This window comes from Coregonus clupeaformis, unplaced genomic scaffold (assembly GCF_020615455.1).
Source record: "Coregonus clupeaformis isolate EN_2021a unplaced genomic scaffold, ASM2061545v1 scaf0004, whole genome shotgun sequence".
NCBI classification, from domain to species: domain Eukaryota; kingdom Metazoa; phylum Chordata; class Actinopteri; order Salmoniformes; family Salmonidae; genus Coregonus; species Coregonus clupeaformis.
Window position 1 is genome coordinate 1,417,501 of NW_025533459.1, and position 26,317 is coordinate 1,443,817.

At 49.0% G+C, this 26,317-nt stretch overlaps 2 protein-coding genes across 5 annotated transcripts in view; one reads left to right on the top strand and one right to left on the bottom strand.

The window, feature by feature from the left end:
* The window catches only part of LOC121538402 (catenin alpha-1), a 245,773-nt gene that overhangs the window by 98,172 nt on the left and 121,284 nt on the right, over window positions 1–26,317 (top strand). The window lies entirely within an intron of this gene.
* LOC121538414 (leucine-rich repeat transmembrane neuronal protein 2-like) lies at window positions 19,395–24,256 on the bottom strand. The gene is made up of 2 exons (XM_041846393.2): window positions 23,353–24,256; window positions 19,395–22,601 (listed from the first exon to the last, which is right to left on the bottom strand). Exons 1-2 carry the CDS (start codon window positions 23,354–23,356, stop codon window positions 20,923–20,925), a joined length of 1,683 nt encoding a protein of 560 aa, XP_041702327.1. The 5' UTR covers window positions 23,357–24,256; the 3' UTR covers window positions 19,395–20,922.

The window sequence follows — 26,317 nt, forward strand, 5'->3', positions numbered from 1 at the left end:
GCCCACACACCACCTACATTAGTCTACCCTGTTACTCTGCTAGAGCGTATACAGCTTCAGCCCACACACCACCTACATTAGTCTATCCCGTTACTCTGCTAGAGTGGATACAGCTTCAGCCCACACACCACCTACATTAGTCTACCCCGTTACACTGCTAGAGTGGATACAGCTTCAGCCCACACACCACCTACATTAGTCTACCCCGTTACTCTGCTAGAGTGGATACAGCTTCAGCCCACACACCACCTACATTAGTCTACCCCGTTACACTGCTAGAGTGGATACAGCTTCAGCCCACACACCACCTACATTAGTCTACCCCGTTACACTGCTAGAGCGTATACAGCTTCAGCCCACACACCACCTACATTAGTCTACCCCGTTACTCTGCTAGAGCGTATACAGCTTCAGCCCACACACCACCTACATTAGTCTACCCCTTTACACTGCTAGAGCGTATACAGCTTCAGCCCACACACCACCTACATTAGTCTACCCCGTTACTCTGCTAGAGCGTATACAGCTTCAGCCCACACACCACCTACATTAGTCTACCCCGTTACTCTGCTAGAGCGTATACAGCTTCAGCCCACACACCACCTACATTAGTCTATCCCGTTACTCTGCTAGAGTGGATACAGCTTCAGCCCACACACCACCTACATTAGTCTACCCCCGTTACTCTGCTAGAGTGGATACAGCTTCAGCCCACACACCACCTACATTAGTCTACCCCGTTACTCTGCTAGAGCGTATACAGCTTCAGCCCACACACCACCTACATTAGTCTACCCCGTTACTCTGCTAGAGCGTATACAGCTTCAGCCCACACACCACCTACATTAGTCTACCCCGTTACTCTGCTAGAGTGTATACAGCTTCTGCCCACACACCACCTACATTAGTCTACCCCGTTACTCTGCTAGAGTGGATACAGCTTCAGCCCACACACCACCTACATTAGTCTACCCCGTTACTCTGCTAGAGCGGATACAGCTTCAGCCCACACACCACCTACATTAGTCTACCCTGTTACTCTGCTAGAGCGGATACAGCTTCAGCCCACACACCACCTACATTAGTCTACCCCGTTACTCTGCTAGAGCGTATACAGCTTCAGCCCACACACCACCTACATTAGTCTACCCGTTACTCTGCTAGAGTGGATACAGCTTCAGCCCACACACCACCTACATTCGTCTACCCCGTTACTCTGCTAGAGTGGATACAGCTTCAGCCCACACACCACCTACATTAGTCTACCCCGTTACTCTGCTAGAGTGGATACAGCTTCAGCCCACACCACCTACATTAGTCTACCCCGTTACTCTGCTAGAGTGGATACAGCTTCAGCCCACACACCACCTACATTAGTCTACCCGTTACTCTGCTAGAGTGGATACAGCTTCAGCCCACACACCACCTACATTAGTCTACCCGTTACACTGCTAGAGTGGATACAGCTTCAGCCCACACACCACCTACATTAGTCTACCCCGTTACTCTGCTAGAGTGGATACAGCTTCAGCCCACACACCACCTACATTAGTCTACCCCGTTACACTGCTAGAGTGGATACAGCTTCAGCCCACACACCACCTACATTAGTCTACCCCGTTACTCTGCTAGAGCGGATACAGCTTCAGCCCACACACCACCTACATTAGTCTACCCCGTTACTCTGCTAGAGTGGATACAGCTTCAGCCCACACACCACCTACCTACAGCTGTGCCGGGCCTGATATATGCTGTCATATTAATATTACATTTTAGTCATTTAGCAGATGCTCTTATCCAGAGCGACTTACAGTTAGTGAGTGCATCCATTTTCATACTGGCCCCCCCGTGGGAAACGAAACCACAACCCTGGCGTTGCAAGCGCCATGCTCTACCAACTGAGCTGCAGGGGACTATACTATAGATAATAAAGCACCCACTCAGGACTCAACAGACTTTTTATTAAACATGGCTGGGATGGAGGTAAAGGGGGAGATTTTGATCTGCTTGAATGAAAGGGTTTATTCCTTGTGTTAAAATGAGCATAATGCATAATGGAGGATTGCAGAAACGCCCTGCTATGTCTGTTTAGTTTATTTGAGGAGCCCTGTTTAAAGCTGTCCCGTGTTTTTGATCAAATCATTTATTTATTTTCTTCCTTCCTCAATACTTGGTTTCTTCTCTGACTAATAATTAAGCTGTCAGTTGTCATTCAAGACACTCATTGGAATTAGCATGGTCATGTCAAGCATATTTATAGCATAGTGGTCGTGTCAAGCATATTTATAGCATAGTGGTCGTGTCAAGCATATTTATAGCATAGTGGTCGTGTCAAGCATATTTATAGCATAGTGGTCGTGTCAAGCATATTTATAGCATAGTGGTCATGTCAAGCATATTTATAGCATAGTGGTCGTGTCAAGCATATTTATAGCATAGTGGTCGTGTCAAGCATATTTATAGCATAGTGGTGGGTTAGCATATTTATAGCATAGTGGTCGTGTCGCGCATATTTATAGCATAGTGGTCGTGTCAAGCATATTTATAGCATAGTGGTCATGTCAAGCATATTTATAGCATAGTGGTGCGTGTCAAGCATATTTATAGCATAGTGGTCGTGTCAAGCATATTTATAGCATAGTGGTCGTGTCAAGCATATTTATAGCATAGTGGTCGTGTCAAGCATATTTATAGCATAGTGGTCGTGTCAAGCATATTTATAGCAAGGTTCTTCTCTTATTCGTTTTTGTCATTTCCTGAAGGAAGTTAACACTAAGAGACTAGAGGGCCAGTGGAGGAGGAGGAGGAGACCAGAGGGTCATAGGAGGAGGAGGAGGAGACCAGAGGGTCATAGGAGGAGGAGGAGGAGGAGACCAGAGGGTCATAGGAGGAGGAGGAGGAGACCAGAGGGTCAGTGGAGGAGGAGGAGGAGGAGGAGACCAAGAGGGTCAGTGGAGGAGGAGGAGACCAGAGGGTCAGTGGAGGAGGAGGAGGAGACCAGAGGGTCAGTGGAGGAGGAGACCAGAGGGTCAGTGGAGGAGGAGACCAGAGGGTCAGTGGAGGAGGAGACCAGAGGGTCAGTGGAGGAGGAGACCAGAGGGTCAGTGGAGGAGGAGACCAGAGGGTCAGTGGAGGAGGAGGCGGAGGAGGGTAAAGAGCGGATACAGGAGGTCAGCGACATGATCTGCACTGATAGGTTCTCTGTTGTGACTTATGGCGTCCTATCAGGACCAAGGTAACCCGACCACTCTTCTCAATAATGCATGTGCACAGGAGGCTGATGTAGATTTAGAATTCTCACGTCCCTCCTGATCAGACCATTTATTACTTAGACAGACAGGAAGAGGATCAACCACAGATAGGAGATAGCTCCTCCTCCTACTGACTCTACCACCTCCTCCTCCTCCTACTGACTCTACCACCTCCTCCTCCTCCTACTGACTCTACCACCTCCTCCTCCTCCTACTGACTCTACCACCTCCTCCTCCTCCTCCTCCTATTGACCCTACCGCCTCCTCCTCCTCCTCCTACTGACTCTACCACCTCCTCCTCCTCCTCCTATTGACCCTACCGCCTCCTCCTCCTCCTCCTACTGACTCTACCACCTCCTCCTCCTCCTATTGACCCTACCACCTCCTCCTCCTCCTCCTATTGACCCTACCGCCGCCTCCTCCTACTGACTCTACCACCTCCTCCTCCTCCTCCTGACTCTACCACCTCCTCCTCCTCCTCCTGACTCTACCACCTCCTCCTCCTCCTACTGACTCTACCACCTCCTCCTCCTCCTACTGACCCTACCACCTCCTCCTCCTCCTCCTATTGACCCTACCGCCTCCTCCTCCTACTGACTCTACCACCTCCTCCTCCTCCTCCTGACTCTACCACCTCCTCCTCCTCCTACTGACTCTACCACCTCCTCCTCCTCCTACTGACTCTACCTCCTCCTCCTCCTCCTCCTACTGACTCTACCACCTCCTCTTCCTCCTACTGACTCTACCTCCTCCTCCTCCTCCTCCTCCTGACTCTACCACCTCCTCTTCCTCCTACTGACTCTACCTCCTCCTCCTCCTCCTACTGACTCTACCACCTCCTCTTCCTCCTACTGACTCTACCTCCTCCTCCTCCTCCTCCTCCTGACTCTACCACCTCCTCTTCCTCCTACTGACTCTACCTCCTCCTCCTCCTCCTACTGACTCTACCACCTCCTCCTCCTCCTACTGACTCTACCACCTCCTCCTCCTCCTACTGACTCTACCACCTTCTCCTCCTCCTACTGACTCTACCACCTCCTCCTCCTCCTGTCTCTACCACCTCCTCCTCCTACTGACTCTACCACCTCCTCCTCCTGACTCTACCACCTCCTCCTCCTCCTCCTCCTCCTCCTCCTCCTGACTCTACCACCTACTCCTCCTCCTCCTACTGACTCTACCACCTCCTCCTCCTCCTCCTCCTGACTCTACCACCTCCTCCTCCTCCTCCTACTGACTCTACCACCTCCTCCTCCTCCTCCTGACTCTACCACCTCCTCCTCCTCCTACTGACTCTACCACCTCCTCCTACTGACTCTACCACCTCCTCCTCCTACTGACTCTACCTCCTCCTCCTACTGACTCTACCTCCTCCTCCTCCTCCTGACTCTACCACCTCCTCCTCCTCCTGTCTCTACCACCTCCTCCTACTGACTCTACCTCCACCTCTTCCTCCTACTGACTCTACCTCCTCCTCCTCCTACTGACTCTACCACCTCCTCCTCCTCCTACTGACTCTACCACCTCCTCCTCCTCCTCCTGTCTCTACCACCTCCTCCTCCTCCTCCTCCTGACTCTACCTCCTCCTCCTCCTCCTCCTCCTGTCTCTACCACCTCCTCCTCCTCCTCCTGTCTCTACCTCCTCCTCCTCCTCCTCCTCCTGTCTCTACCTCCTCCTCCTGTCTCTACCACCTCCTCCTCCTCCTCCTCCTCCTGTCTCTACCACCTCCTCCTCCTCCTCCTCCTGTCTCTACCACCTCCTCCTCCTCCTCCTCCTCCTGTCTCTACCACCTCCTCCTCCTCCTCCTCCTGTCTCTACCACCTCCTCCTCCTCCTGACTCTACCACCTCCTCCTCCTCCTCCTGTCTCTACCTCCTCCTCCTCCTACTGACTCTACCACCTCCTCCTCCTCCTCCTGTCTCTACCACCTCCTCCTCCTCCTGTCTCTACCTCCTCCTCCTCCTCCTCCTCCTCCTGTCTCTACCTCCTCCTCCTCCTCCTCCTCCTGTCTCTACCACCTCCTCCTCCTCCTCCTCCTCCTGACTCTACCACCTCCTCCTCCTCCTCCTCCTGTCTCTACCTCCTCCTCCTCCTACTGACTCTACCTCCTCCTCCTCCTCCTCCTGTCTCTACCACCTCCTCCTGTCTCTACCACCTCCTCCTGTCTCTACCACCTCCTGTCTCTACCACCTCCTCCTGTCTCTACCACCTCCTCCTCCTCCTCCTCCTCCTCCTGTCTCTACCTCCTCCTCCTCCTACTGACTACCACCTCTAACCTGCGGTGGTTCAGGAGTCTCCTCCAGCCTGTCCACTAGTGGCCTGATGAGCCCGCTGTCTTTATCCATTTCCTCCCAGTCTTGGCCAAATAGAGACAAATATTGCCCATTGTTTATTAACTGGGAGGCATCTGTCAACGGTCCCGATTTGACACCTTAAGACCGATCACTGTGTTAAAGATGGATGCTCCCCCTGCCAGACTTGGCACTCCCTCTCCACTCCTCTCTCTCCTCTCTCTTCTCACTCTCTCTCCTCTCCTCTCCTCTCCACTCTCTCCTCTCCACTCCTCTCTCTTCTCACTACTCCTCTCTCTTCTCACTCTCTCCTCTCCTCTCCTCTCCTCTCCTCTCCTCTCACTCCTCTCCTCTCACTCCTCTCCTCTCACTCCTCTCCTCTCACTCCTCTCACTCCTCTCCTCTCACTCCTCTCCTCTCCTCTCTCCACTCTCTCCTCTCCTCTCCTCTCCACTCTCTCCTCTCCACTCTCTCCTCTCCACTCTCTCCTCTCCTCTCCTCTCCTCTCCTCTCCTCTCCTCTCCTCTCCTCTCCTCTCCTCTCCTCTCCTCTCCTCTCTCTCCTCTCCTCTCTCTCTCCTCTCCCTCTCCTCTCCACTCTCTCTCTTCTCACTCTCTCTCTCCTCTCCTCTCCTCTCCTCTCCTCTCCTCTCCTCTCACTCCTCTCCTCTCTCACCTCTCCACTCTCTCCTCTCCTCTCCACTCTCTCCTCTCACTCCTCTCCACTCCTCTCCTCTCACTCCTCTCCTCCTCTCCTCTCCTCTCCTCTCCTCTCCTCTCCTCTCCTCTCCTCCTCTCCTCTCCACTCTCTCCTCTCCACTCCTCTCTCTCCTCTCTCTCCTCTCCTCTCACTCCTCTCCTCTCCTCTCCTCTCACTCTGAGGGAGGCCGGTAAACAGATGATGGACAACTACTTTGCTTTCTCTCCCAGCGGCTCTCTCTGTTGTTTGACACTCGCCCTTCAGGATAATTGGCAGGTGTCCTTTATAGGAGCTGTGCTCTGTTTTACAAATACTGCCAGCATGACTTCTCTACCTCACACCTAACTGACAGTCTGTTCTGGAGCTAGTAGGGTTTTGTGCATTAAATTAAAATATAAAGGTCACGTTTGCACATTCACATAAATATGACAGGGAGGCCCTCTGTCAGATGACATATTGGAAAAGATGCCTTTTGATGATCTGCTAGGCTACATTAACAGCCGCTTCAGTTGATCTGTATTACATGGTGGTATTTCAGATGTGACATTAAGTGCCGCAAAAATACTGCTGTGTGAAAATGGGCCCTTTTTAAAACACATACCGCTCCCACAGACTTCCTATCCATTACGACCTCATTTTAATGTCACTTTGATGGCAGGCGTGAATGTCCGCATGTTCGTCCCTCAAGGTTGTTCTACACTTAAAATCCGCTCGGTGATTGACTTTCCATGCGCCCTTATAAAGCACATTTAGAACAGATTTAAACAGATGAGACAAACGCATTAAATATAACCAGACACGGACACTAGGTGGCGTCCCTGAGTGGACAGACCGGGACGGACGGACGGACGGATGGACAGACAGCCATCAGCATTGTCCCTGTTTAGTGCAGTACTTTTAACTAGAGCTTTAAAGCAGTGCACTATATAGGGACATGGGGTGTCATTAGAGACACAACCCTGTGACTAGAGGGAGTACAGCTATTACCTGAACAGGTTAGGAGAGCATTCTAGCTAACCCTAATCCTTTTTCTAATCCTTACCTGCCACCTTAATTATCCTAATATGCTGCGCAGTACCACTTTCCCTGTCTCTCTGCCTGGCTGCAGACACATACACGTGTTTAGTAGATGTTATAGAATTTCCAAGATGGCATAGCAGTGTGGTCGTGTATTATGTTGTGTCCTCGTGTAAATAGCCTGTTTTGTTTTTTTGTCTTTTTTTGTATATATTTCTCTATCTCACTTTCAATCCTTTAACTAAATATACTTTCCTGCAACCCGCCTCACCCAATGTGGAACGGATTCTATTATTTCTTCATACCTTTTATCAAGAACCCACGGCTGAAACTAGCCTGCTAGCCAGCTAACTAGCTACTTGCTATTAGCCTCCGTTAGCGGTCTTCACCACTGTCCGTGGCCTGCACTACCTACCAGCCAGCTCTAGCCTGGACTATTATCGGCCAGTCTGCACAGCGCCCTATCGACCCAGAGCATATCGGATTTTCTGCCGGAATCACTGAATCACTGGACCTTTAACACCGGATCATCACAACTAGCTAGCTGCAACCGAATGCCTGTTGTTGTTGGCTAATCACCACTAATCACCACTTGTCCCAAAGCTAGCACCAGTTAGCCTTGAGCTAGCCTCGAGCCAGGCCCATCTCCCGGCTATCTACCTCTCTGTCAACCGGACGCGACCTCCTAGTGTCGACACGGAGCCCCGCCGATCCATCACGACTGGTCTGCCGACGTAATCGTCTGATGTGGTTTCGACAGGCTTCTCGTTGCGACGACCACGAAGATCCATCTGCTAGCCCCGGCCCGCTAGCACGCCCAATCAACAGCCGTGCCTCCTGCTCGCCTGTGCTGTAGCAGCCTACGAACTGCTCCCGGACTTACTTAATGCTGTTCACTGGACCTTATGATCACTCAGCTACACAGCTGATGCCTGCTGGACTGTTCCTTTACACGGTACCCCATCCTGTTTATCTGTTTAGCCTCAGCCCAAACTTTCGTCGGCATTACCAGTTGTTGTCTTAGCCCTCTCGAATAACACCTGTGATTGCGTTATGTATCTCTCCCATGTCAATATGCCTAGCCTATTGCTGTTTGGGTTAGTGAGGGTTTTAGGTGATAAGCCGAATTTCGTCAGCCTCCTGAGGTTGAAGAGGCTCTGTTGCGCCTTCTTCACCACACTGTCTGTGTGGGTGGGCCATTTCAGATTGTCGTGATGTGTACGCCAAGGAACTTGAAGCTTTCTACCTTCTCCACTGCGGTCCCGTCGATGTGGATAGGGGGGTGCACCCTCTGCTGTTTCCTGACGTCCACGATCATCTCCTGCTCCGGCTGCAACGATGCCAGCTCCGTTTGAATATCTCCGTTTGAAACTTGCCGCAACTAGGATTGGTTGTTAATGACTAGAATTGTGCCTTTTGGCTTCTGGACAACAAAATAAAGTTTATATGAAAACCAGTACAACAGGAGAGAAATGCTGAGAAACAGCTAGCTTAGCTGTTAGCTGCTTCACGATGCTCCTCTCTCCCACGGCTCCACTGCTCCCTGCAGCCTGCGTCTGTGTTGCCTAGCAACGAGTCTCCACTCTGCTTGCTCATGGCTCACTCTGACTAGAGACAGCCATTAGTTGACATCTGAAAGCTACTTTCTAACTCTTTAAACTCACTGTACATTACTATTTTCGGCAAAATAATAATTCCGGTCGACCAATACACGGTTCCTGTTTTCATGACTGACGAGATTTGTTACATTCTGACACCAATTTTATTCCACAAAATGATGTAAATGAACCTATAGGCTGATAAGCATGACCGGTGAAATGTATTTTCGCTGGCTAACCCAACTAACGCTTAATCATTATCATCCCTAGTGTGTTGGTATTCCTGGACCATATTTCTCCCTCAGTAAGTGATTGGTCTGGGCTAGAGGTTACACCCTGGTTGCTATGGATGGACCACATCCAGGGTGTGATGCAATTGAGACGCTCCTACTTCAGGGTCTGGCAGCATGGGGCCGGATATCCCTCTTTTCTGACTGGTTCCTGTGCCTCTAGGAACAGTATGGGGTTGTGCTCTGGTAAAAAATAAATAAAATATATATATATATATATATATATATATATATATATATATATATATATATATACACACACAGTGGGGAGAACAAGTATTTGATACACTGCCGATTTTGCAGGTTTTCCTACTTACAAAGCATGAAGAGGTCTGTAATTTTTATCATAGGTACACTTCAACTGTGAGAGAGAGAAATCCAGAAAATCACATTGTATGATTTTAAAGTAATTAATTTGCATTTTATTGCATGACATAAGTATTTGATCATCTACCAACCAGTACGAATTCCGGCTCTCACAGACCTGTTTGTTTTTCTTAGAGAAGCCCTCCTGTTCTCCACTCATTACCTGCATTAACTGCACCTGTTTGAACTCGTTACCTGTATAAAAGACACCTGTCCACACACTCAATCAAACAGACTCCAACCTCTCCACAATGGCCAAGACCAGAGAGCTGTGTAAGGACATCAGGGATACAATTGTAGACCTGCACAAGGCTGGGATGGGCTACAGGACAATAGGCAAGCAGCTTGGTGAGAAGGCAACAACTGTTGGCGCAATTATTAGAAAATGGAAGAAGTTCAAGATGACGGTCAATCACCCTCGGTCTGGGGCTCCATGCAAGATCTCACCTCATGGGGCATCAATGATCATGAGGAAGGTGAGGGATCAGCCCAGAACTACACGGCAGGACCTGGTCAATGACCTGAAGAGAGCTGGGACCACAGTCTCAAAGAAAACCATTAGTAACACACTACGCCGTCATGGATTAAAATCCTGCAGCACACGCAAGGTCCCCCTGCTCAAGCCAGCGCATGTCCAGGCCCGTCTGAAGTTTCCCAATGACCATCTGGATGATCCAGAGGAGGAATGGGAGAAGGTCATGTGGTCTGATGAGACAAAAATAGAGCTTTTTGGTCTAAACTCCACTCGCCGTGTTTGGAGGAAGAAGGATGAGTACAACCCCAAGAACACCATCCCAACCGTGAAGCATGGAGGTGGAAAACATCATTCTTTGGGGATGCTTTTCTGCAAAGGGGACAGGACGACTGCACCGTATTGAGGGGAGGATGGATGGGGCCATGTATCGCGAGATCTTGGCCAACAACCTCCTTCCCTCAGTAAGAGCATTGAAGATGGGTCGTGGCTGGGTCTTCCAGCATGACAACGACCCGAAACACACAGCCAGGGCAACTAAGGAGTGGCTCCGTAAGAAGCATCTCAAGGTCCTGGAGTGGCCTAGCCAGTCTCCAGACCTGAACCCAATAGAAAATCTTTGGAGGGAGCTGAAAGTCCGTATTGCCCAGCGACAGCCCCGAAACCTGAAGGATCTGGAGAAGGTCTGTATGGAGGAGTGGGCCAAAATCCCTGCTGCAGTGTGTGCAAACCTGGTCAAGACCTACAGGAAACGTATGATCTCTGTAATTGCAAACAAAGGTTTCTGTACCAAATATTAAGTTCTGCTTTTCTGATGTATCAAATACTTATGTCATGCAATAAAATGCAAATTCATTAGTTAAAAATCATACAATGTGATTTTCTGGATTTTTGTTTTAGATTCTGTCTCTCACAGTTGAAGTGTACCTATGATAAAATTTACAGACCTCTACATGCTTTGTAAGTAGGAAAACCTGCAAAATCGGCAGTGTATCAAATACTTGTTCTCCCCACTGTGTGTGTGTGTATATATATATGTGTGTGTGTATATATATATATATTATAATAAGCAACCTTTTAGATAAGAACATTAACTTGGTGTGGGTAGCTTCAGTTCAATAAAACATTATTATGGAAAGCTGATTTTTTTTTTTCTTTCCTTCTTCCCTTCCCCTCCTCTTTTCTCCTCTTTTCATGGTGCTGCGTAGCTACCCCAGCCATCACTTCCCTTTTGTAGAGAGCTTTGATCAGCCAGAATGAGCAACGACTACACTGGGCCGGGCTTCTACAGCCACCTTTTAATAGCAGATACCAAACACGGAAGAATCAGTGTCCTTCACCCCTTACCCAGGCCCCCTGTCTGCCTGCCTGCCTGCCTTCCTTCCTCAGGCCCTCGCTATCAAACTAAAAGTAACTTTCATCTTTCTCTAACTCTGTTAACAAAGGAAGCAAATTAACATCCGGCAGTTAGTGGGAATGAGTAAGCATAAAAGGCTTTTCTTTTCTTATATGGGAACATCTTAGCTGAGCCCACTCTCCACCAATCCTGGGAGTGCTTCTTCTTCTGCAGTCTGGCCTCTCTCTAGTGACTGACATCTCACCCTTACTGTTAATTGGAAAGATGCTCGCTGACAAACCCAGAAATGGACAAATGTTTTGAAGATAAAGATCTTATCGGTCCTCAACCCCCCTCTCTCTGTACCGTATAATCCTCTCAGAAGCCTCCTCTAGCTAAATCCATCTCCAGCCAGAGTTTCTCTCTCTCCCATGTTTTCATCTTGTCCAAATGGGACAACCCCTGACAGATGGGGCCAACGCCAAATTAAAATGTGACCTTTTGTGTTAATAGCTTGGGTTGGTGAGCCTGAAGAGGAAGTCCGGCGGTGCAGAGTGTTGCAGACGTCCTCCCTGAGCCTATAGCTGCCCAGCTACTAGCGCCCGCTGAGATGGGCTTGAGTCACAGTTGGTCTGAAAAGCACCGCTTCACCCATAAATCATTGTGATTTTTACATATGGGGTGGTCCCGGGGATCGAACCCACTACCCTGGCGTTACAAGCGCCGTGCTCTACCAATTGAGCTACTGTGGGAGTAGTGCCACGTTCCTACCGGCATGCTGACGCTCTCTCCCCTGCCTGACTCCATCGTCCGTCTGAAGAAACAGGATTGCGTTACTCAGTAGTACTTTTGTCCTTGTCTGGCGTGAAGGGGTGGATGAGGTACATTAGCCATGGAGATTTGTTCACCTTGGCTGCTGTTACGTGTGTTCACCGCGCCGCACACACCTATCGTGTAGGTTAGCTAGCGAAGTCTGACTTGACCCTGTTTTAAGGTTGCGTCCCAAATGTCACCCTGTTGCCTATATAGCGCACTGCTTTAGACCGGAGCGCTATTGGGGGCCGGTCAAAAGTAATGCACTATAATGGCATAAAGAATAGGGGTGGCATTTGGGACGCAGCTGGAGTCTCAACTCCTCTACAGCAGTGTAATGCAGCCTCACCCCTCCTCCTGAAATCCACCGACGACAACGGCTACATAATAGCCAGTGCACTTAGTAGCATGCTCCAGACCCCTGCATCATAACACAACAGGGGCGCTGTGCACACTGCACTGTCTGAAAGACCCTCTCTTCACAGGAACAAGCAGAAGAAGAAAAAACGTCAAGCAAAAAAAACAAATGTACCAAATAAAATAGGACACATAAGTCTCCAGCCGAACTGAGGTACTTCCTCCTTTCCTCCCCCCTTTTTTTTTTCTTCCTGTTTTGTTTAAATAATCACTTCCAACCAATGTCAATCATTGTGTGTTTTATCATGGTAGTCTTAACCGCTCCACTGGAGAAGGCTCTCACAAATGTCCCGGGCCATTTGATGGGAGTTATTCGGGCGGCATTTAATCTTGGGGTTGCCTCCCAAATGTCACCCTATTTAATACAGTGCACTACTTTTGACCAGAACCCTATGGGCTCTAGTTCACTATATAGGGAACATGATGCCATTTCAGACAGGAAAGTGCCTGGTTGGTTGGAACGATATCCAACCTCTTTACTCTTTAGAAAAGATCTGTTCTCTCATGACAACCAACCCTCTTCTGTAATGTCACCTCCTGTTTTAGAATATACAGGCAGAAACCAGGGTGGGGATCATAATGGAAGTTGTTTCATAAACAGGAATCACGGAGGGATCATCTCCATTTTAGGACACGTTTAGCCTGCAGGACAAAGGCCGATCAACATGCCAACTCTTGGTTGGGGTTGATTCCTGTGCTGATGGTGAAGACCCACCAAGGGAGAAAGTCATATAATAAGCCTCACTCATTTATAACCAAATTAATTGGAACCATTTTTATTTAAAAATATATGTTTTAAGGGGGGGAAAAAGATATGTTTCAGTTTTGCAACATCTTATCCACTTTACAGATATGAAATGGTACATATTACAATACAGAGGTTATCGGGGAGGGAAGAGGAGAGAACAGCATTCATTTGGCCCAGAGGTTATCGGGGAGGTGGAGTGAGAGCAGGGCTTCAGAATATCACAAGATAACAACCCAAAAAAAAACGAACTTGACAGAACTTGCCGGAATGTGAAAATGGAGGCATATTTCTACAAATTGTGGTTTCATTTCAATCACTTATAACAAGCTGCAATCTTTAACAGTTAGATGTCAAATGTTTGTCAACACTTCTTCTTTCCTTCCCTCCCAAGAAAATATACTACTATTCACTCTCTCTCTCTCCTGTCCCTGTTATCCATCCGTGGGCCATTAATTTAGAAATAAGGCTTCTGTTTTTATCTGAATGACATTAAGACTGAAGTCAGCTTGGACTGGTTTCTTGGAACATGCATGACATTTCGGAAGGGACAACAGTAAAGCAGTTCTTAGCCTTGATAGAAAAAAAAATAAGTAAATCAAAATAGTTTTTTCAGAGACATCAAGATGGGAGTGCGTGACGACGAGGCTTAGTTTGGAGAAAAAACTACAATGGAACAACAATTTGAATAACGACTCCAAAAACCTTTTTGAGTTATGTGACTGACTGAAACAGTCTGCTTGCTGTGTGGATGGATGGTTGGATCACCTGTTGCCTCCTGCTCGGCTCTGCTCCACTGATAAGATCTAGTTTCTACATCGGCTCCGCCTGCGTCCCAAATGGCACGCCATTCCCTTAAGAAGTGTCCAAAGTAGTGGGACTATTAAGGGTGTATGGTGTCGTTTGGGGGACATCCTCTCCTCTCTCTGCCACCAGATTTGTCTTGTAGAACACTGGAGTGCGTTGTTCATGATCTGATTTAATTGAACCAATAAGAACTTAAGCCCTATTTTCTCCCGCTCTCTCTGCTGGAAGTTGTGAGCGTGTTTAGGACTCCTAGTGAGACCACGTCACTGTTGACATTACCTGCCCTGTCACTGTGACCAGGGTTGCGTCCCAAATAGCACACTATTGCCTTTATAGTGCAGTACTTTTGAAAAAGCCTTGGGTTAGCCAGTTAGCTTGGCTCCGTCAGAAGACTGCCTGTTTCAACACCGGTGACACTTCATAGCGTCCTCTAGGGTCCGTCCTTCCTCTCCTTCCGTCCTTCCTCTCCTTCCGTCCCTCCTCTCCTTCCGTCCCTCCTCTCCTTCCGTCCTTCCTCTCCTTCCGTCCCATCTCCAGTCACTTCGATCAAGACTCCCTCTCTGTCTATTCTAAAGCATTTCCAAATCTTTGTAGATGGACGACTTCAAAGTACCCCTTCTCTCTTCTAATAGAAGTTGTCTAAAAGCTGCTCAACAAACCGGGATTCTGAGCCAGTGCCAATTCCTAAACTGTCATAGTTAACTTTCTCACGCTCCATCTCACTTGCTTTCTTTTTCATTGATTTCATTATTTTTGTTTGTTGATTTAATTTTTTTCTATGAGGGGAGGAGGAGTAATTGGTTTTGGCTCCACATTGCCAAGTTGTTATCCTCCCCGTTGTCCTAGCCCCAAGGTGCGGACACTGTTTGTCATTCTGGCGTTCGTCCCAAATGACACACTATCCTATATAGTGCACTACTTTTAACCAGAACCCATAGGGCACTGGTCTAAATTGGTGCACTGTGTAGGGGATAGGGTGCAATTTGGATGCACAACTGCTCCCTGCAGTGTGCGGACACTGTTTGTCATTCTGGCGTTCATCCCAAATGACACACTATCCTATATAGTGCACTACTTTTAACCAGAACCCATAGGGCACTGGTCTAAATTGGTGCACTGTGTAGGGGATAGGGTGCAATTTGGATGCACAACTGCTCCCTGCCCCCCCCCCCCCTCTGTAGATCTTAGCCCCATAGAAAAACATTACCTGCCCTGTTGATCTTAGCCCCATAGAAAAACATTACCTGCCCTGTTGATCTTAGCCCCATAGAAAAACATTACCTGCCTGGAAGGATGCTCATTCCCTTGGGCAACCAGGGGGTCATGTCTTGGCTTATCTGTCTATCCTCGCTAACCCCCCTCTACCCCTCCTTCCCCTACCTCTCTCTCTCTCCCTCCTTCCCATCCCCCTCCTCCCCCCACCTCTCTCTCCCTCCTTCCCATCCCCCTCCTTCCCATCCCCCTCCTTCCCCCACCTCTCTCTCCCTCCTTCCCATCCCCCTCCTTCCCCCACCTCTCTATCCCTCCTTCCCATCCCCCTCCTTCCCCCATCTCTCTCTCCCTCCTTCCCATCCCCCTCCTTCCTAGGGGTGGGCGATATGAGCTAAAATTCATATCACGATATTTTCCACTGTCCAGATGATATCGATATGATATCACGATATATGACGTAAAAAAATATGAATCACATTTTAATATCCCTTCTTGGTTAAATTATATTAGTTAAGGAAAATATGTATTTGAACCTTATATAACCAGAAAGAGTGAGGCATTGGACCGTATGGACCTGAAAAGTTTTTATTTGTATTGTGCAAACATGCATTCCGTAAACATGAGGTAGGTAGGCTATATATATATATATATATATATATATAAATTAGATATTAAGTAAAATTAAATAAAAAATAACAGGAGATAAAGAAAATAAGGTAATTACAAATTCAAATACGTGTGTTTGTTTTGGCTACGGTCCGTAGATATGTAAAAAAACTAACCGTTTGAAACTAAACCTTTCAAGCCTCAACCATCAATTATCAACAATATCAACAAATCTTCACTAGAACTTTCTTCACAAGTTCCGTGCCAGGAATACCAGCATGTTGACTGTTTCTGGCTTTAGTGCTGCCCTGTGACATGTCACCACATTGCCCCCAGTGCTGAATGCCCTCTCAGAGGGGGCACTTGTGGCAGGGATGCATAAGTATTTCTTTGCCAGACAACTCACACGTGGAAAATTAGATCCGTGAAATCGCCACCACTCCAAAGGATCAGACTCGCTGTCTGCTGCCGTTGCCAGAATGTAGCTATTCAGCTCTTGCTCAATGATCTGCCTCTCTGAACATGAGGCAGGTGCACTGCTGGTCTGCTTAAAGAAGCTCCCAAGGCTCTTCTTGGGCTTCTTGCCTGATTGATGAGCAGTGGAAGCTTCTTTCTCCCTGTCAGTGTGATCCTCTGCAAGAGACGATTTTCCCAGGGCTGTGTTCTCCACCAGGAGGGCTTCGGTCTCTGAGGCAGCTCTCACCTTAAAAATGAAAATAATTAAACTTTATTTGTATAGCACCTTTCATACATAAAATGCAGCCCAAAGTGCTTTACATTTGAAGCAATAAAACAAGAACAAATGAATAAATACCTTAATGTCCTCCAGTTTCTCAGCGGACATGTACCTGGTCTTGAACCTTGGATCTAGAAAGGTAGCCATGGAGAGCAGCTCATCTGTTGCAGGGTCAGTGTACTTGTTATTCAAGTAATCAAGAACCTTGATCTTGATCTCTTTGGTCAGTTCTGTATCGTCCTTGCTCAGATTTAGAACCTCTGCATTTAACAGATTGATGACAGGCTTCAAATAGGACACGCTCACATACGCTTCTCCTGACAGGGCATCTGTAAAGTCCTGGAGTGGCTTCAGTGCTGCTGTGACTGATTCCAAGACCTGGATGTCTTGCCAGGTAGGTACAAGGTGCCGTGTCTTTTTGTCCCCTGCCAGGACCTGTGTAATGGCCTTTTCCTGCTCCAGGACTCTTTCCATCATTTTCAGACGAGATCCCCACCTTGTCGGAGATTCTGTGATGAGCTTGTGCAGGGGCAGGCTTAGTTCATTCTGTGCTGTCATCAGGGCCTTCTGCTTTTTCCAGCTGTATGAGAACGTGCTAACCACCTTTTTGCAAACCCCTGTGGCCCGGGAAATCGCACACCCCTGTGGCCCGGGAGCGTTTTGGACACTCCTCTCTGGAAATTGGGAATAAGAAATCAAAATAATAGGGTGAAAAATAATCGAATCACAATACAATAATAATTAATAATAATGCATTTTTATATAGAAATCACAATACAATATAACTTTTAATCTTTGTTTGAGGATTTACGGCATTTACATTCAACTGTTACACATTTTACAAATCTGATGTGCTTAGATTTAGCCTACGGTACATGGCTGATGTGAGCTGTATTTTTTCTTAATAATAAGCATCATACAGGGTAGGCCTAGGCTACAGTCCTGAAACTTACCAATAGCATTGTGCAGCCTGTGTCCGAAACATCCAAGGTTTGCCCACTTGTTCAGCTGCAATGCCTTGATCATGTTCGATCCGCTGTCGGTCGTCATACAAACTTGACGCGACTCTTTTAATCCCCAGGACGACAGTATGTCCCTCAGCCCACCTGCAATTATTTCCCCGGTGTGGTCGTCTGGGAAATAAGACGTCTGTAGGCACTTACTTTTCAGTTTCCAGTCACCGTCTATGTAATGGATTGTGAGGCTTATATAAGGTTCTGTGGTACGACTTGACCATAGATCGGCAGTAGTGGAGAAGAATGGAATGTTATTTATCTCACTGTAAACTCTGTCCCAGCATTCTGTGTAAAGCTGTGGCAGGCATTTTTGGCTAAAATATTTGCGGCTCGGGATCTCATATCTTGGGTCCAGAGTTTGAATCAACTTTCTGAACCCCTCTTTCTCCACAGTTTGAATCGGTACCATGTCCTTCGCTATGTGATTTGTAATCGCAGCTGTGATGTCTATCCATTTTTTGCTCGTCTTCTCATAGCAAGTACCGGCAGCAAATGATGATATAATTGATTGTTGAGTGCGAGTCTGGCTTGTCTTCGGGCGAGCTCCTGGGCTTACTGTCTCACGCATTCTGGTGCATTGTTCATACTCACGGACATGTATGTTTTTTAAGTGATTGAACAGGTTGGTCGTGTTTCCACCTTTTGCTAAGACAACACGACGACACAACTTGCATAGGGTAGTGTTTTGGTCGGGGTCGGAGATTTTAAAGCCAAACCAGTTCCAAACAACAGAGGTGCCCCCTTTCTTCTTAACCAATTTATCCTCCTGCTCTTGAGCAACATCAATTTCTGTGTTTTCGCTCATCCTGGATTGTAAAGTTTTCCCCCAATAGTTAACCTGCCTCCTAACTGCAGCTGCCTGCACACTTCTTTGTTGCTAGCACTACATGCGTGCAACAAGTGCATGCGACGTGCGCTCATAAAAATAGGTCAACATATTAACATACATTCTTTTATTCGTAAGAACCAAGAAAGGTTGGATAAAAAAAATAAAAAAAAGATGTAGCTACTTAGTACTATCACTCAGTTGAAATTTGGAACAAAAAAATATTGATGCAAAATTCGAATTTATGAATTCTGAATAAATCGCGGTATCCATGATATTGCTAAATCCATATCATGGCGCGGCACAATACCGGTTTTTACTATCAAACCGGTATATCGCCCACTCCTACTCCTTCCCCCACCTCTCTCTCCCTCCTTCCCATCCCCCTCCTCCCTCCACATCTCTCTCCCTCCTTCCCATCCCCCTCCTTCCCCCACCTCTCTCTCCATGCCCCCTACCTTCCAAACAGAGCACAAAACGACCTGTGGAGGGAGGGGGAGAGAGGGGCGCTGCAGCGGTGGCTGCTTTAGTCTGATGCTAATGCATATCCTCTCTGTGCTGCATACCAATGTGTCCTAAACCTGCCTCTCAGCCTCCTCTGCCTCAGCCCTGAGCCCCAGCCTTAGCCGCTCTCCTCTCCCCTCTGTTTGCTTATCACACGAGCTGCATTCGCATTCAGGGGAGATTCTCTGCAGTTTAACGTAGGGCCTCTCTTGTAAAATCCCATGTTGCTGTGCAGGGTAATTATCTACAGTCAACGGCACCTCTCTCCTCCTTTCTGCCTGTCACCCCTCCTCCTTTCTGCCTGTCACCCCTCCTCCTTTCTGCCTGTTTCCCCCCCCTCTCCTCCTTTCTGCCTGTCCCCCCCCCCCTCCTTCTGCCTGTCCCCCCCCCTCCTCCTTTCTGCCCAAAGGGAAATGTCAGCCTGGCTTGACAGTATCTCACAAGAGCAGGATTCGCGATACGGAGATAAATGCCCTAGTTGGCAGTGTTGAGTGATGTATGTTTCTACCAACTGTGTTTTTGAGTGGACGACCGACTGGCAGCAGTAGCAAGCTACATTTCGTTGGATCATTGGTGTGTGCGACAGAGTATTAGATTATTTTTGCCTGTCCTTAATTGGTTCAATGTTGACGCTGTCAGAGTTGATTAGGGTCTGTGTTTCTACACAGAGGCTGGCTGTGAGCTCGAACACGACTGGGAATCCCCATGGGACAAATGTATTTTCAGCATGAGAGAGAGAGACTCACTGTGCAGAGCAGAATGGGTTTTTCGTTGTTCATCATTACTCTGTCTCTCTGTACTAGCTAGACATCTGCTACTACCTTTCCAGAAACTTCTACCTTGTGTGTGGATGTTGGCCCCTGGCGTCTATTGCATCAGTAAACGGCAGTAGAAAAAGGTTAAGCTGCGGCTCCGTTACTGTCAGTGAGGACGCTGGTATCTGTCTAGCAGGTCGTCACACTGATCTCATCTCTTTAATACCGTAGCCGATGATGATGAAGGAGTGTTTACATGGCCTTCTACAGCTCCACATCTCATAGACTGTAGACGGACGGTTTTGGCTAAGCAGTTACTGGACGTTAACCTTTCCACGTACAGTGCTAAGATTTAATGGGAGGCAATGGACTTTATCGAATCAATTTAAGACAAGAAGGCTATCATGGGCGTTCACTGACCAAAATGGAAAGGTCCTGTTTGGATCCAGAGAGAGACGGAGAGTAGAAGGAAATGCATGTTTTTGAAACATAAATAGCAACCAAGTAATGTTTAGCAGATTACATTTTCTGTTGGAGGTTTAATTCAGATTGTGTCATAAATAAACATTTATTCAATGTTCATAGTAATTTACAAAAAAAAAAAGAACAAATTTGAATAAAAATGCTTTGCATTTAATAACCAACCCCATATAATCAGTACTGTACCAACAAGTGCTTGTGATAGTGACATACTGTGGCTACCGTGATTCCCCTTGGAAATGAATCTGTAGCTTTTCAGTCTCTTTTGTAGAAGGATCAGTCGCCAGACATTTTTTTGGCTAAAGATTTCGTCTTCTCTGTGCTGCGGAATATAGTGACTACTAATAATGGGGTGACACATCTGTCTCTACCGGTTTTTTTCCTGTGGCGACTGATTGCCCACAGCTTTGATATGAACATTCTTGCGTTCATATAAAAATAAATGTGTGAATATCTCTACTACATCTCGTCACTGTCCGTTCCAACCACCAGTCATCAACTCTCCCACTCAATATACTAATCTCATTGATTTCTCAAAGCTAGTGAGTAGAAATCATGTTTTTTTTTTTTTTTTTTTTTTTTTTGTATAAACTGGGGGGACAAAAGCAAAAAAGAAACCCTGTATCATTTTGAAATGGTCAGAATGGTAAACATCCCATATGCTGCTGCTTCAGGAGCAATACATCGTTTATACTTCACACTCTTTGTAAGGCAGCTGCTGACACTTGCACTGCCCGTAGCCGTTGATGATGACCAGCGCTCCCTCCTCGTGGCTGGGCTCGTACTCGTTATAGGGTACCTGCGTGGCCAGGTCCGCCATTTGCTGCCGCTGCTGGGTCCTCATCTGACGGCTGTTCTGCATGGCCGAGCACTGGCGTATCCTGCGCATGGTAGGAGGGCAGCACTTCCGTGAGATATACACAATGAAAATAATGAAGAAGAAGGAAAACAGAAGGACCATAGTTCCAATGATCACCCTCTGGGTTAGGACCGTGTTGTCCGTCTCCGAGAAGTCCTCCGTGACTCCCACCTCTCCGCCCCCGCCCTCCACTGTAGGGGCGGTGGTTGCCGGGGCGGTGCGCGGCGTGGCAGTCGTCGTCGTCGTCGTCGTCGTTATGGTCGTAAAGTGCCCAAAATCCCCATAGAAGTCCTGCGTGGGTGTCTGCTGCATTACTCCTAACAGCGAGCTGGTGGCCTCCGCCGTCGTGACTTTTGGCGCATCCGTGGCCATTGACAATGTGCTTGTGGTCAAGACGACCGGTGGCGGCGCCGTAAAATTCAGACAAAGCTGGAATCCATAAACGGCATCCAGTATCTCCTCGCCCTGGGCGTACTCGGGGGTGTGGCACAGGATGGAGTGTTCCCACCTCCCCTTAAAGGTGCTCAGCCAAGTGGCCAGGGAGCAGATCCGTTTGGTACATTCCCAAAGGTTGCTGGACAGCCCCACGGTACCTAGAGACAGCCACATATCCATGACCAGAGGGTCCAGGCTGTCTAGCTTGTTTTTATCCAGTAGGAGGATCTTCAGGTTGGGCAGCGTCTCGAACACGTCCGGGGTCAGCACCCGGATCTCGTTCCCTGTGAGGTCCAGCTTCTCCAGCGTGGTCCAGGTCCACTCCATGCCGCAGGTCAGGTTGGAGATCTTGTTCCACTGCAGGTAAAGGAACTGCAGAGCCACCAGGCGGGGGAAGTGGGCCAGGTTGATCTTAGTCAGCTGGTTATGTTCCAAGTGGAGCTCTCTGAGCTTAATGAGGCCAGCGAAGCCGTTCCGGGCCAGGCTCCGCAGCCGGTTGTTGGACAGACCCAGGTACTCAAGGCTGCGGCAGTCCCAGAAGGCCCGGACGGGGGTGGTGCGCAGCGAGTTGGAGCGCAGGTGGAGGATCTGCAGCTTGCGGAGGCCATGAAACAACTCAGGCTCCAGCGCCGTCATCTGGTTGAAGGACAGGTCCAGGATCTGTAGGTTGATGAGATGGATGAAGGTCGTGTTTGGCAGCTTGGTGATCCGGTTGGAGCTCAGGTTGAGGTCTTTGAGCTTGTAGAGCCCCTGGAAGGCGTCCTCCTGCACCGTGGTGATCTGGTTGTGGTCCAGGTGGAGCCAGGTGAGCTGGGAGAAGCCATTGAACTGGTCCGGGCTGAGTTCAGCGACGCTGTTGTGGCGGAGCGATAACCCCAGGGCCCCCCTGTCAACGCCGTCCGGGGGCGCTTCTAATCCCTGGGTGTCACAGTAGAACTGCTGGTCCTCGCAGCGGCATTTCTGGGGGCAGGTTGTGCATGACGCAGGAGACGGCAGGCACAGCAGCATGCTGATCACACACAGGCACAATGCCGTTGGTGCAGGTCCCACCAATGGCCACCTTGAATGGAAACCTGGGGGGTTTAAAGATAATAATAAAAATCAACCAAGGGGAGGGAAAGCTGATCTGGTAACAGTTTTTATTCTCCCCTCCCTCCCTCCCTCTCATCTTTCTCTTGCGCTCCCCCCTCAGTCTTCCAGAATTTCACATACTATCGACCGCATAGCATCACTGCTGTGTACATGAACATGAGTGTTCGGAGTTTACTTTGACGGCGAGCAAGGAAAGGAGGGAGGTGAACAAAAGCCCTGTCTGAGAGATTCTCTGTTACATGTGAAGCTAATGTGTTGATGGATGCAGCAGTGATGAGGACTTTTCTCACCCTCCGTTCAGCTCATTTTCCTTCCCTTCTGACTTGTCGTAATTGGTTATTATCCGACGAAGAAGATCTGCAGGTTCTTTTCCTTTTTTAAAAGAATTTTCTTTCCTCATCTCTCTGCTTCTATAATCATTATGCCTTTGATTCAATAGATTTTTCTATTAGTTCAGTTGACTCAACAATCTTTAAGAATTTGCTTTGAACGATGTGCCATGCCAATGTAGATATAATATTTTGCGCTGTTATACAACACGTCAGTTGTTCGTTTAATTTAATAGGAAATCACGACTTGACTACCCCCCCCTCATAGAGAAGGGAAAGAAGAGGATGATGACATTGGAAGTAAATGGAAAAGCCTTGAATACCCCTATTAGCCCTCAGCCCCTCCTTTTCACTCTGTTTCCTATTCAGGTCGAGACTCTCTGGATAAAGGAGGATAACTTACCCATTCTTTTGTGCACATCGGAGGCTGCATTCAACTGTCCTTTTCCGCAGCAGACTCCCGAAGCAGGCAGATGGAACACAGATCCAAACGGAGAAAATAAAAGCCCTTCTGAATCACAAAAGGAACCGGGCTCTTCTCTTCCTGAAAGAATAAAGCAGCAGCGTTGCTATTGAACCCTCCCAATTGAAACATCTGAAATCCCATGTCCCTGGTTGATGTTGGCAATTTCTATTTGTCCTCTTTCCATCTGTAGTTTTAATCCAACATTATCAAAAGGGGTGCATTTTTATTTTAGCAATAGTTTTTTAAGTTGATGATTTGCATCCAAAGTGCCCTGGCTCGGAATACAGCCTCTCTGATGTTCCCTCCTTCTCCTTCCCTCCTTCCTCACCACTGCAATGATGTCAGCTCAATTGGTTAATTGAGGATCAAATGGTTCCCCTCTTGGCTGGGGGGGGGGGGGGGGTCCTCTCCGTCCCCTAACCGTCCAGTCCCTAACTTGTTGATGGCAGAGACCCGTTGGGTTGGTCGGTCCGTGGTGTGGTTGCCAGCACAATCCCAGTAGTGCATCCTACTGTAGCGATCGGTGTGTTGGAGGGAGCTGCTCTCCTCCTATGGGCTCTGTGCGTTCAGAGCAGCCAGCTAACGACGCAGGCAGAGAGAAAAGACGAGTCTTAAAGCCTGGGATGTTATTCTATGCTTTTGTTGCAGCCACTCACCACTACAGAGTGGTGGCAGCCTGGCGTCGAAGATCAGCGCTGTTTTCTCTCTCTCTCTCTCGCTCGCTTGCTCACTCGCTCGCCTTGCACACTTGCTCACAGTGTTCGAGCCTCATTCCTCTCCACGTCTATTTTTTTTTCTCCATCTTCCCTCCTTTCCGCTGACTCGTCACCATCAGAATATTGATATCTCCCAACATGTTGCGGCAGCTCCATGTTGGAACCAACCAAGACTGTAAATCTTCAGCTTGCCTGCCTGTTGTCTGACTGGCTGTATATCTACACACTACACACTACACACGCCAGACATAAACAAAATATAATTATTAAACAAATGGCTCTTTATGAATCCCTGGACTCCCGGAGAAGAGGGGGAGGAAGAGATGGAGTGAGCGAGGGAGGGGGTAGAGCAGTAGAAATATGCTGCAAAGCCCCCCTTGGTTGAACTGAGCATGCTATAGTCTGATCGGAGGGAGGCAGGGGGTGTAATACATAATTCACATCTGTCCAGAGTGCACTGCTTTCATTTACAGTATGCTGATGTATGGGCAGCCGCTCTTAACTTCAATTGGAATGGTTTGGAACGGTGTAATAGACGGGGGCGAATTCCCACCACCTGTCGTTTTTGGTGTTTGGCTGAGAAGTGGATTTTGATTTGTGGTTTGGTTGGTGGAGGGGGGGGTCTGGCTAGCTGGCTCCATTCATGTTTTGACTCAGTTCAGCACTTTGGAAGGAGGGAGCCGTGTTACGAGTGAACTGAGCTGTCTCCTCTCTTCTTTCTCCCACTCACTTTCAACCTGCATCTTTCTAGCCAGCCCACCCCATACCCCCCTATCGTACCAGCCAGCCCACCCCCATACCCCCCTATCGTACCAGCCAGCCCACCCCCATACCCCCCTATCGTACCAGCCAGCCCACCCCCATACCCCCCTATCCTACCAGCCAGCCCACCCCCATCCCCCCCTATCGTACCAGCCAGCCCACCCCCATCCCCCCTATCGTACCAGCCAGCCCACCCCCATCCCCCCTATCGTACCAGCCAGCCCACCCCCCATACCCCCCTATCGTACCAGCCAGCCCACCCCCATACCCCCTATCCTACCAGCCAGCCCACCCCCATCCCCCTATCCTACCAGTCAGCCAGCCCACCCCCATCCCCCTATCGTACCAGCCAGCCCACCCCCATACCCCCTATCGTACCAGCCAGCCCACCCCCCTACCCCCCTATCCTACCAGCCAGCCAGCCCACCCCCCATCCCCCCTATCCTACCAGTCAGCCAGCCCACCCCCACCCCCCTATCCTACCAGCCAGCCAGCCCACCCCCATACCCCCTATCCTACCAGCCAGCCCACCCCCATACCCCCTATCCTACCAGCCAGCCCACCCCCATACCCCCTATCCTACCAGCCAGCCCACCCCCATCCCCCTATCCTACCAGCCTGCCCACCCCATCCCCCTATCCTACCAGCCAGCCCACCCCCATACCCCCCTATCCTACCAGCCAGCCCACCCCCATACCCCCTATCCTACCAGCCAGCCCACCCCCATACCCCCTATCCTACCAGCCAGCCCACCCCCATACCCCCTATCCTACCAGCCAGCCCACCCCCATCCCCCTATCCTGCCAGCCCACCCCCATCCCCCCTATCCTACCAGCCAGCCAGCCCACCCCCATACCCCCTATCCTACCAGCCAGCCCACCCCCATCCCCCCTATCCTACCAGCCAGCCCACCCCCATCCCCCTATCCTACCAGCCAGCCCACCCCCATCCCCCTATCCTACCAGCCAGCCCACCCCCATCCCCCCTATCCTACCAGCCAGCCCACCCCCATCCCCCCTATCCTACCAGCCAGCCCACCCCCATACCCCCTATCCTACCAGCCAGCCCACCCCCATCCCCCTCTGTCCTACCAGCCAGCCCACCACCAAGCATCTGTCCCAAATGGCACCCTAGTCCCTATATAGTGCACTACTGTTGACCAGAGCCCTATGTGCACTGTATAGGGAATAGGGTGCCATGAATAGGGTGCCATGAATAGGGTGCCATTTGGGACACATTTGTAGTTGTATCTTCATGTCACCTGTCAGCAGCACCTGATTATCTTGTTGGCTGCTCAGTCTCTGAACCCAAGTGTTCAGAGGCATTAGGTGGAGTGAGTGAGTGAGTGAGTGCGTGGAGTGGTTTCCTAGTGGAGGACCTGAGTGTGACTGTTTTATCATGCGCTCGCTGAACACTGATTTCAG